At 44.3% G+C, this 12,547-nt stretch overlaps 1 protein-coding gene across 9 annotated transcripts in view; it reads left to right on the plus strand.

The window, feature by feature from the left end:
* kek2 (kekkon 2) overlaps nucleotides 1-12,316 on the plus strand; it is a 130,682-nt gene extending 118,366 nt beyond the window's left edge. For 5 of the 9 annotated variants that reach the window (XM_067357468.1, XM_067357479.1, XM_067357464.1 and 2 more), the window contains 2 exons: nucleotides 1,729-2,976; nucleotides 3,381-10,561. In XM_067357468.1, the coding sequence (XP_067213569.1) occupies nucleotides 1,985-2,976; nucleotides 3,381-4,677 (2,289 nt within the window). In that variant the 5' untranslated portion in view covers nucleotides 1,729-1,984 and the 3' untranslated portion in view covers nucleotides 4,678-10,561. Of the gene's footprint in view, nucleotides 1-1,728; nucleotides 2,977-3,380; nucleotides 10,562-11,074 lie in introns of those variants that run through there. The other 4 variants (XR_010890801.1, XR_010890802.1, XR_010890800.1 and 1 more) reach the window with 4 other exon arrangements.
* The last annotated feature ends 231 nt before the right edge of the window (nucleotides 12,317-12,547 follow it).

Genomic DNA, 12,547 nt, shown 5'->3' on the forward strand with positions numbered 1-12,547 from the left:
TCTCATTTATGCGAATTCACGTTTACACGACATCGGGTATGCACAGAGGGAAGCGGCACGACGATAATTTGCGAGTGCGCGATGAAAAGAACGTGACCCGATCGTGATTTCGACTTATAAATAGTCTGGTATTTGCAATTGCTACTTAAGATAATTTCAAATTCAGAAAATTAGCGTTTGTCTAAAATTAAATATTGCGATAAACAGGGAGTTAAATAAGAGTTTGGGATTTAGAGAGTAAATAATACTCATTAAACCAAGCAAAATTAGAGAATTTATATCTAAATAGTTAGAGATATTTATTTTAAAATATCTCTAACATTTAGATCTAAAATTTAGAGATATTTTATATCTAAATCAAAATATAATAAAACAAAATATCTGGAATATAAAATATCTCGTGAATTTACTTTAGATGATCTTATTTTTATATATACAAAAAAATTCTAGAAATCTATTCAAATAAAAAAATTGTATGGATCTACGCAAGAATGCAGCAAGTGATTTATATTATCTCAGAAAATCTCTCTTATTTCTTAAATTGACTTTTTTATCTATATTGTTCAAGCGTTTTATTCAATTTAATAAGTGCTGCCTATTTTCTAACAATAAGTTCTAAATTCTTTTTTGTAATATGCCGTATGTGTCTTCTTAACTTACAGAGTTTGATACAGTTATAAATGATTGCAACTGGAATTAAATAGCAGATTTGTGCGCTAAGCAGAAATACCTGTTTCGCCGATAAGGCAAGTTACACGTGACACGTGATATTACGTGAACTGTCGAGCGGTCTGTCAAGATTGTATCTGCAACGTTCGCGTTTTCCACATCGCTCTCGGCGCAGCGACTTTTAAAGACGCAGTTGCAAAAAAAGAAAAATCCGCGACTCACTAGTTCGACGGGTTGGCGGTGGGAGGAGGAGGAGGAGAAGGGGGGCAGCGGGGGTCAGTTGATATTGGATTCGAAACATTCGGGATCGGCAATATCTCTCAAGACCATTCCCCGTCCTTTGCATTCCACGGAAGAAAGGCTACGTCGCACGGGATAAAGCCACGAAGGAGAGCGGAAGGTTTGCATGCCGCGCTGCACGGGCGGCGCGCTCGATATTCCGATATCCTGATATCGGGAGTGTTTCTCCTCACGACATCCTCGCCTCTCCTCTCCCGGGATACACACCCTCTCTTCGTGGAATTTATTATCCTCTCTCTCAACCTGCATCTCGCGCTATGCCGGAAGCACCCCGGTGAGACCATCTTGCCAGGGATTCGGCAGTTTCCGCGCCGCGACGGCGACTGTTTTTCCACGGGAGACTCGAGACTCTGCGGGCAAGTCCTGATCTCCAGCTGGGGACTTTAATAGCCCTTTCGTTCGCGAAGGAGAGGCGAAACCCCACGGGAGAGGCGAAATCCCGTAATCGATTGTCGTCGGTGCCGCCGGGCTGATAAAAAATTTACGGGCGGAAATGGCTTCCCACTCGAAACAAGGCGCGTGATGCGGCCCGGATTACGGAATTCGTTAAGATCGAAAATGGTCGCCGCTGGTTGCGCGTGAGTTAATTCCCAAGTTTACAACATTTAAACTCAATTACTCGGAAATCCGTCGTAACGTCTCTCGCGAATCATTCCATCCACTCGCACGCGCGCCCGTGCCCGTCCGTTGTTCAATTCGAACACGTCGAAATCCGAAATATATCGTGACTCACCGATTTCTATCATCTTGTTGTTGCAGAATTTCGCCTGTCGGTCGCGTGCGAGGCTGATGACGTCGCCAGCGGTCTCGCACTCGCCGTTCCATCGACGCGATCGAAGCACCGCAATTCCCCGTCAGCCACGCCGAGGGGTCCAGCGCGTGCGGGCGGCATAGGTCAGCGAAAAATGCGATAGGGGACGGACGGGAAGAATACGATCGCAAAGAGAGGAAGAATAGGCGGACGAGGGAGAGGAGCGGGGAAGGGGGAGGGTTTATCGCCCGATGAGAGTGCGCCATGTGCTCGATCGCATCGGCCGCCTGGCGACGGAGGGTTGTCCTCCTCGGGGCGATGTTGCTGCTGCTGCTATCCTGGGTGGCGGGCGCGGCGAAGGACTGCCCGAGCATGTGCGCGTGCAAGTGGAAGGGCGGCAAGCAGTGGGTGGAGTGCGCAAACCGCGGCCTCAACGGACTGCCGATGGGCGCGCAGGAGGAAACGCAGGTGCTCGATCTATCGGACAATCAATTGATGAACCTGCCGGCGGAGTGTTTCCACAAGCTCGGCCTGACCAATTTGCAGCGTCTTTATCTAAGCCGATCGCACATCAGTCAGATCGCCGCCGAGGCGTTCGTCGGTCTGGTCGGCCTCGTCGAACTCGATCTATCTGAGAATCTGATCGAGGATGTGCCTACGGACACGTTCGCGTTCTGCTCGAACCTGATGCGGCTTATACTGAACGGCAATCGGATCCGGAAGATACGACAGGGCGCTTTCCGCAAGCTCACCCAATTGACTAATCTTGAGATTAGTCAGTGCGAGATCGAAGAGATCGAACGGGGCGCCTTTGAGGGTCTCGATTCGCTGGAGTGGTTACGGCTGAACGGCAATCGACTCACTCGTGTGCCCGATTACACTCTGCCGCTGGGTAGCAATCTTCGCGGCCTGACTCTTCACAACAACCCGTGGCAGTGCGACTGTAGGCTCAGATCTATGCAGGGTTGGCTGAAGGATTCGGCTTCGACGGCGCCGCAAGAGTCCGAGCCGGTCTGCGGCGTTCCGGAGAAATTGCAAGGCAGACAAATTAAGAGTCTCAAAATTAACGATCTGGCCTGCCTGCCGCATATCGAACTTCAGAACAATTTAGAGGTCTACGAGGGCGAGAATGTCACTCTGAAATGCGAGGTTTACGCGGTGCCGACCGCCAAGGTCACCTGGTCATTCAACAAAGTACCGTGCGAGCTGCAGAACGAGAACGACTCCGTGACGAACGATGCCACCACATATTCAAAGTAATTGAATCTTGCAACGTATTTTAGATCTAATTATTAATAGTCAAAGAAAATTTGAGTAAGAGTTGAAATATTCCATCATCTAAAACTCAGTGCGAAAAAGAAGAACACTAGAGAAAAATAGATTTATAATATAAAAAATAATATTCGTAATGTAAAACACAGTTTTAAGTTTCAAAGTTACGAATATTACAGATGCGAAATTTGACGCACGAATAACCGCGTTTTATAATTCAATATTGAAAAATTGATTATTATAAAGAAACGTTTCAACTTCTTACATAAATTCAATAATTAATTAATTTCTCTTATTGCCAGTATTTGGCGATAATTACGGAGCGTCGATCGAAGCTGCAGGCATATTCGTCTCGTATCAAACTGTATTTTTCCTGGATCTGTTGCAGATACTTCTACCGGCAACGTGGCGGGACCAACATGAGCAGTACGCTGTTCCTCTACTCAGTAGAGTTGCTCGACGAGGGCACGTACGGTTGCGTTGCGGAAAACAGCGCGGGTTTCGTGGAAGCAAATCTCTCCCTGCGTGTGCTCTTCCGTGAGAAAACCACCGTGGAGCCACCATCTGACAATCCCGCGTCCGGTTACGTGGCCGCGATAGCCGCCGGCGCGCTGGTGGGCACACTTCTGGCGCTGGGCTGCCTCGTGGGCAGCGTGATCTACTGCGCGAAGAAACGCCGTCGCGACCGAAAGCGCAACTCGAAAGCGCTGGTGACGCAGAGCAAATCGGTGATGCCGATCACGAAGGACACCGCCGGCGGCGGCGGCGGCGGCACTTGCCGAAAAGGCAACGGCAGCCTGATCGGCTTGGAGCATCAGCAGATGGTTTCCTACACCGAGCGCGAGATCAATCGCGCGGCCACCCTCGAGCGCCGCGAGCACTCGCGAAACAATCCGGACCGGGACGCGTATCGAGTGGCAAGTCCGGTCGCCAAGTACCTGACCGAACCGGATCTAATTAACGAGGTGCCCGAGAGCACTGAAGTGGGCTACGGCCAGCTGTACGGGCGGCATCATCAGCGCGCCGGCGGTGTCGACCGGCAGATCCTAGAATATGATTCGGGCTATCCGCTGCAGCCGGATCTGCGACCGCCGCCGGTCCTGCCGCAGATGAGTTATCTGGACCAGGATGGTTATCCGTTGAACTTTGGCCTGCCCAAGATCTCTTTTAGCACCGCCAGCACGCTGCCGAGGCTCCGCACGCGGATGACGGAGCCCGGCTCGGCGGCCGCGCCGGCCGCAAGATACTCGCGCGAGGCCGAGTTCCTCGCGAGATCGCCGGGATACGATCCTGTGTTGTCGCGAACCGACGCCAGGTACACTGCCGAGGGCTACCCCTATCCGACGCATCAACATCAGCAACTTCAGCAGCAGCAACCGCAGCAGACGATGCCGTCGCCGATTCAACCGATTCAGGCGATCCAGCCGGTCGAGCAACCGATCCAGCAACAGCTGCCTCTACAATCGCCGGTCTCGCCGATCGCCGTCTTTCCGGAAGTACCCTTCATACCGTCACCTCCGGCGGCCTATCGCGGCGAGACCACCCCCTTATCGCCGCGATCCTTGCTCAGTAAAACTGCCCGCGAGGCTGCGGCTGCGGCCGCCGCAAGAGCAGAGGAGCTTCAACCGCCGAATCACCCAGAGAGTCCCGACGAGGGCTACGTAGGAGACGCTATGGACGTCTGAAAAATGGCCAGTGGACGACGAGGTGAATAATCGTCGGTTCTGAAAAGCGTGGGAGATATATTCTGGATATAATAAGTGAATAAGACTGACGTATCGTTCGCTTTTTTGTGAGTTTCAGTTCTCTTCTCGTGAATTTATCCCGAAGGAAGAATGTTTTAGACTGAACAATTTATTTCTGGAAACCGCCATAATTGAAATTTTTTAAAGGCAAGAAACCAAAAAAGAAAAATAGTGTTAACAATCGTGCACAATTTTCTTGGGAATTGTCGAAGAAGAAGCCGTTGTCTACATTTTTACGAAACAGTTTTATCTTGGGATAACGAATTAATTTTAAAAGTAAGTAAAATATTGAACATATATATATATATATATATGAATAACTTTTGACTACTTTAATATTGTTTGGAATGTAAGAAAATCATTTTCTTACACAAATTCTTATACGTGTCGCTGACGAAACAATCATCACGATTCAAGAAAACAGATCTGCCCGCATTCTTTTTGCTCAATATATCGAACTATCGACAGGAATAACGATGATTCATCCGCACGTTTACATAATAAATTTTCGAATAATTTTACAATCTTCTCCCACGCGCGTCAAGCATGAAGATCTTAACGAAGCTGCGGGCAAGCCGAATTACCAGCGTTAAGGAGGAAATCTGTCCTCGTCACGCTACCAGATTAATTCGCAGAGGATAACAGGGTCCAGGATGTGATTGGCGGAACAGGGCCGCCGAGAAACGGCGCGAACAAAGGACTCGTCTTGGCGCTGTATGGGGACGTAATAGATTAATCAGAAGGCATGTCCCGAACGTCGGTGCGACGCGCAACTCTCGTCAGACTCGAGAAGGACGATGCAAATGCTCGTGCGTCTGGAACGACGCGAGTCGCGCGCTTGCGCGTTCGAGGGAAATCGACTCCGAAAAATTTACGCGGATCGCGTTTAAAATGCGGAGAGTGCTTTTTCGGACACCAAAACGGCGGGCGGATTTATTTAAACGGCGTGTCGCGCACTGGTGAAATACGACGACGTCCTTTGGACGCGCTCCAAGGAGAAACGTTCGGTCGCGCTGAAAAGGAACCAAGATGGCGTGACTGATCCTTAAAGTGATAGATAAATGTTTGGCGGACTCGATCGAGTGAAACGCGTCTCGGGGAAGACGCGCTTTCAACGTGGCGAGTAAGAACGTGACTGGTGCTCAAAGCGGCTCCTCTTTTGGACGAGGAGGAGACTCGCTGAGAAAATGTGAAATTAATTAAGTTTAATTGTTCATGTTGACCCCGGAAAGTTTTAATCGGCTGCGACGAACCGATAATTGCAGAACGGACCGATAAAGATATAACGATAATAAAAGAGGACGCTATAGCCTTTTAATCGTAAATAATATAAATATTTGAGGATGTTCACATTTATGGTTTGCTGTATCTCTCTTGTGACAGATTTTTCGAAAATCGTTTTGCCGAATTTCAAACGAGTAATATCGGAAAACATATGACGTTTATTATTGTTCGTTGAATGTGTAATAATAGAAGTGTGCGCTTCGGTCATTATTGACGTCTCTTGGATTACTCTGGTATTGTTTAGGGTTGAAAACAGCGTTTACATCCCGCTCTACGGGGTGATAGTGATCCGAAAATCTGCTCAAGACATCCTCGCACCCACCGACAGCATTTGGTTTTAGACTTACAAGGACAGATGTATCGACAGTTGTATTGTTAATTTCGATCGAGGACTTTCGATCCTGGTGTTTCAGGCGGAGACGCAGTTGTAGCGAATTCTGCTGTAGTGATAATAATGTTAACTTGGTGTTTAAGATTGGCGAACTGTGCGAGATTAGGAGGCCGCACTGGCGCTCGACCTGATGTACAGAGACCGTTGAACGTACAGAGTGCTCCGAAAACTGTGTGTACCAGAGGATTCGGCAAAAGATTTTAACGGGTTTAAAATTTACCTTCAAAAACCATTTATATTTAATGGTCTTGAAAAGTTTTAATTTAATATTAAAATAATTATGAAAACTTTTTATTTCAGGAAACTTTCAACACACACACACACATTATGAGTTTTTTTTTTTATTGGTTTATTTAAATTGTGTTTTCGCCCGTTGTTTTGTCGCTTATATTTTTATTTAAATTTTAATTTCCTTATTTGTTTGTTTTGTTGTGTAATTAGATTTTTTATTATAGGAAATTTTTGCAATTTAATCTCTATTCGAGGGAATGGTATACATCTTTTCCGAGACACTCTGTACATCTATATACATATGAATATATATATATATATATAAATATATATACACATGACACAGATAGATATATACATATTATATGGCGCGACTAAAACACTAAGGAACAAGAATCGGTGAAAGTAGTTATTTTTCACAGGTGTCTTCGAGATTGCGATTCGTGCTGGCTTCGTCCTCAAATAAAATCGACCGACGTATAGCCAATAAACGTGAAATAGAATGGGAACGTTAAATGGCATTGTTACGACGAGAGAAAGAACTGAGGTTTGATAACGCTCCGCGTCAGCAAAGCTCGCGAGTCCCGACGATTTAGAAAATGTTGATGGGCTAATGACGAATTATCATAAGTGCAAGGTGGCGCCGGATGTGACGGAAGAATGCGTCCCGAGAAAGGGTGCCGGGCGTCCTTTCATCGTCGGAAGTACCCGGCGACGAGGAAACTGGTTTCCTTTCCGTCGCCGTAATCACGACGCGATTCACGGATGAACAGTGTTTGCCTTCCAGTCTGGCGACTGGCAGGGATATAGAATCCTGCCTGCGTCCTTTAAGCTTCATCCTTGAGATAACACGAAATTTGTCTTCGCGCATAATATTTCATTCTCTTTCAAGGTAACTAATTTATCTACATTTTGTTGAAATTTTAAACGAAACAAAAATGATTTTTTAGGCAAGGAAACATGAACATAGGTTTGCATTACGAAGAGAAATAAAAATTGTTTTGGTAAATTGTTTATTTTTAGTAAACTAAAATTGACTGTTTTAAATTAAATTAAAATCGACCATTTTCACAAGCAAATTAATAAAGTAACGTAGAAAAGAGCTGCCGGGTAACATGTCGAAATTGAAATTATCTTTTAATGGAATATAAATATTTAGCTTTTAAAAACAGACAATTGCAAAATTTCTGTTGTAAATGTAAAAATTATACATAATAACTAATGTTCATTTAAACTTGATCATGTAACGTTGTCGGCGGATAGGCGACTTTCGAATATCGAGTTTTAGAAGCAAACGCAATTTTACGCAGTGACGAAATTTTGCAAAGAGAGTTCCGCATTCGTCGTTTCATTTAATTAGAACTTTTTAAACGAGCTTGCTAACGAGAATAACTTCGACGCGCGCGGTCAATTTTGCGAATTTCAATTAATCTGCCATGAATGGATGTGCCATTAGGCCGTGTTTTCGACAAAAACGCGACGAAAATGTATGCGATCGTACTAAAACCATCGTGAACGTGGTTTAATTAGATTTAAATTTGAAAAGTGCGAGGGCTTTCATCAAGATTGTTCTGCAAAATATTCCTCCTATAATGTGTTTTATTTTTATTTTTTAGAAATTTTGCATCGTTATTTCTCAACCTTGCGAAGTAAAAGAAAAATACACGAAATATCAGCCAGGCGTTTAAACATCGCATTTTAAGTGCGGAGAAGTATTTCGGAAATTAAATAATTAGGAATCGCACATCCTTGCATTTAATCGCCATTTCCTTAAAGGACCTTCTTAAAGAACTTTCTCAAAAGACCTCGCCTGCAATTTCAATGAATAACATCGTTAAATCGAGTTAAATTCTGCGAGAAAATGCAACGTATTTCCTCGAGGAGAGCACATTTTAAAGGTAATTATTTCATTTAATACATTAAAGTAACCAGAAACAAATGTTTTGACGATTTTACGTCGGCGTTTCTTTTAAAGAGAAACGATTTTTTCAAATCATATTTTCCATACGTGAAAATTTTTTATACACTTTTCTAGGCGCCTCATGCATATTTATTCGCATCGATTAAAGCCCGGCGAAAAGAAAAATTCAAACGCAACACATTCAAAACAATTTCTCTCTAGCGAAAAAATCCAAACGACAATTTTCGGTTTTTATGTTTCCACTTCGACGCCATCCTCTCAGATCGTTTTTTCGTAGATAAAAATTTATCATTGCGAAATCTGTCGCTTCCTTCGTGTGTATTTATTTTTGTCGAATTGACGAGCCAGCAGCAGTTAAACGTTGGAACAAGAAAAACAGTAGCGAAGTTTAACGATCTTGCTCGCAGGCGATATTGCATTCGCTCGTTTGCGGCTCGTTTGAGTGAAACACATTTTCTCTTTTTCCGTTCAATCCCTTTTCGCTTCTTATTTATTCTCTTTTCGTCCTGTGTGCGCGCTAATTATAATAGTGGCCGCAGGTCCGTTCGGTAACGATCTCGGTTTTTATGGAAAGCTTTCTCGGATTTTCCTCGAGAATCCGTTGAGACACGAGATACATTTTTGCGTTGTATTTCATAAGGAAATTATACGCGAACGGAGTTATCTTTCCGCGGAATCTCCAATTTTTCAATTCTCGCGACTTTTCAATATTTTCGGTGCAGATGGGAAACACTTCTGAAACAAAATTCCGCTCTGATAAATCGGTCGAATTAAATTTCGCAAGGAAATCATACGCGCGGAATTTCATCATATAAAGGCTTAGCGTCCCGAGATCGGTCGTGAATATTAATCGGCTTTCCTCTCGCGCCGGCTCGCTCGCGAGCGGTGAAACATTCACGCCGGCGAGGAAAATCTCGCGAGGAAAGCGGCCCGCCCTATTAACTTCCCTCACATTCACAACGCGCTGCCACGATGCTTTCCGGTAAATGTAATCACACGTCGATGCATTAATCAGCCGCCCGACGAAACTCCCGCTAACTCCACCCGTCGGGTATGCACGTCAGAAGTTAAGGGCTAGCGACGGGGCGGGGACGGGGTGTGGGAGCTTTCCGGTTAAATGGAAAACGTCCCTTCCGGGACTATCGGGAGAGTATATTATATTAAATTAATACATTTGCATGTATCGGTATTTCGCATTAAAAATTCTCCCAACGCCACATCGATCTCTCGTCTCACGGAGAGAGCTTTCTATGGAAAACAAATCAGAAAAGATCAATCGCTATTCATAACAGTGTAGAGCAGCGCGCAAACACGGGGATCTTATTCACTCGATTTTTATACAGGGTGTCTTAGAAGAAGAATATTCAGTGGCGAATATGGAGTGTATAAATTCTCACGCTGCGAGGTCGATTATGACGGGAGTGTGTGTATGACGGGAAGATAGTGAAAAATAGTGCGAAAGAGAGAGCGTGAAAGAGAGAGAGAGAAAGAAGAAAGATAACATTAAGTATACACGGAAAATGAGGGCCGAAGCCACACTTGAATCGATCTCCTTCGAAACCACCCATCCTGCCGCTCCGCCTCCCCCCCTCTCCTCTTCCGCGTAAACCACCCTCCTTTTCTCGACCGTAAAACTCCCGCGGAGAGTTACGACTCGCCGACGCTCGCAGACACAATCACGCATACACAATCACGGACAGACGCACACACGTACATCCTCGTTTACGTACTTACACACACACACACACACACACACACACACACACACACACACACACACACACACACACACACACACACACGTATACTCACACTCTGACACACGCATACAGTTTCAGGTATACACGATGTTCCGAACGATTGAGCAATACGATTTGTATTACCGTGTATAACGTAATGTATTCGATTCTGCACATGTCGTATGTACTTTGGATGTAGCGAAGGATTTTTCACGACTGATATGAGATTAAAGGAATAAAGATAGCTTTTGTATTAAAGCCCGGTTTTTCTTCTTGCGCGCGGTTCCACCGCGACGCCCCCTCTTCCCATTTTTACTTTTTAGTTCTTGGAGGGAAGAATTACATAAGCCGTCCTTCATGAGCGATTCCAGCCGACAGGTATCGCGATGTGATGTAAAATTGCGAAAGATATCTATTTCGCAGAAGTTTCCGTATCAGCAGAGTACAGAAATTGTTACGATAGTTGGTCAATTCGTCAGTTTTCTAACTGTAAAGTTCACTTTGTGATATTTCGCTTCCGAACTCGTTTCCAACTTTTTAACTCGTGAATTAAATTTCGTATGTTGATATCTCAGTAATGAATTATTCAAATTTCAAAGGGACAAGAATACTGATTCTTATATCAAACATTCTTTACTTTAGAAATTAATTCGTCTCAGTCGTGTTACAAGTGTCATGTGATAATTTTACAATTCTTTGATCTGTTAATTATTTATCGTGTTCATTCAATAGCATTTTTTGTAACACAGCAATATTTGACTGAATTTTAAGGGAAATTCTGCGGCAAACATGTTCAACTGGTCGCACAAGGATTACAGCGTAGCTCGCAAATTGTATGCTCGCGGGGGAAATCGCCCGAAAGAAGCGCGACAGGATAAAGGGATTTAGAAGAAGGAAACAAACGCGACTTGAAAATACGCGCGTAATTCGCGATATTTTCACTGTTCGGCTGTTCGTGATTCCATGATTTCATGATTTCCATCTTGCCGTCCCATTGCCATTTAAGAGTCGCCAGAGACTTTCCTGGTTACACGCCAAGGAGGGAATTTTTGCTCGCAGATATTACAAAGGAAAGCTACAAAGTAGCTTACATCCGGCATCTTCGAAGAGAGATCTCCGAGAAAACTTAAAGGGAGCAAGATAAGAAGTTTTCCTCCTCTGCATCTACGTATTGCAGGTAAGTCTAAGATATACGTGATTCGGACCGATAGCCAAAAGGGAGATAACGATGTACGCTTTATCGCAGACGCGGGGAATAATGATTTCAAAAGCGTTGGATAATGAGAAATTATTGAAATTCAGGGTGACGCTGCGGCTCGGTATCGCGCGCACAGTGAGATTATTTGTCGCTCCGACGACACTAATCGATGACACGTACTCGCCTCTCGCGAATAATTCTCCGGGGATGAATCCGACGTTTTATTAATGTGGCGCGGGTGGAGTTTTAATTATAAAGTACGGATACACTGAACACGGGCATCATGCTTAATATGTATTGAAAGAGATGTTATCCTATAATATTAGCGCGCGCGCAATACAGCCGCTCGCGGCTAATGCAACTGAAAGTTTAATCACAGCTGATAATCTAAATCATAATAAATATTTCATAGGGGGAATAAAATCCATTATAGATACTTTCGTATTCGCAATGGAAGCATTTATTGTACACCGGCGTTTTGCAACATATTTTTAACCCAGATGCATTTCGTCACGCGCGAGCGTATGTGCTGTATTATTGTTATTTTACAATTTCAAGAAAATATTTCCGCGCGTGAGTCGCGAAAATAAAATTTATAATAGAAATAAAGTTCAGAGCAGAAATAAAATTCACGATGTGGAAATGAAATCCACAACTGTGCGGATCGGGCGAAGGTGCCCGCAGGAAAATGTCGCGAGACTCGCGGCGAAACTCGGTATAATCAATGTTCTTTTGCTTCAGCGCACCTCCGAAGTTGCGATACCGAAATTTCCAGCCGCATCCATTACTCGACGGAAATTTTATTTAATTAAATCAGATCTTTTCGCTCTTACGAAGAATAGGAATATCTGTCGCTTATAACCCTTTTTAAAATGCGCAATCTTTAGCGATCTTTAGATTGTATATTTTCAGATATGTATCTTGTTATTATTCTTTATCATTTTATCGAAATGTCTGTATCGAAGAGTCGACATGCTGCGCAAAAGTAAAATTCACGACTGCGGAAAAACGGCGAGATTCGCTTCGGAGAGAAATATCGCGAAACT

The sequence above is a fragment of the Linepithema humile genome, chromosome 1 (genome assembly GCF_040581485.1).
Source record: "Linepithema humile isolate Giens D197 chromosome 1, Lhum_UNIL_v1.0, whole genome shotgun sequence".
In the NCBI taxonomy this organism is placed as follows: domain Eukaryota; kingdom Metazoa; phylum Arthropoda; class Insecta; order Hymenoptera; family Formicidae; genus Linepithema; species Linepithema humile.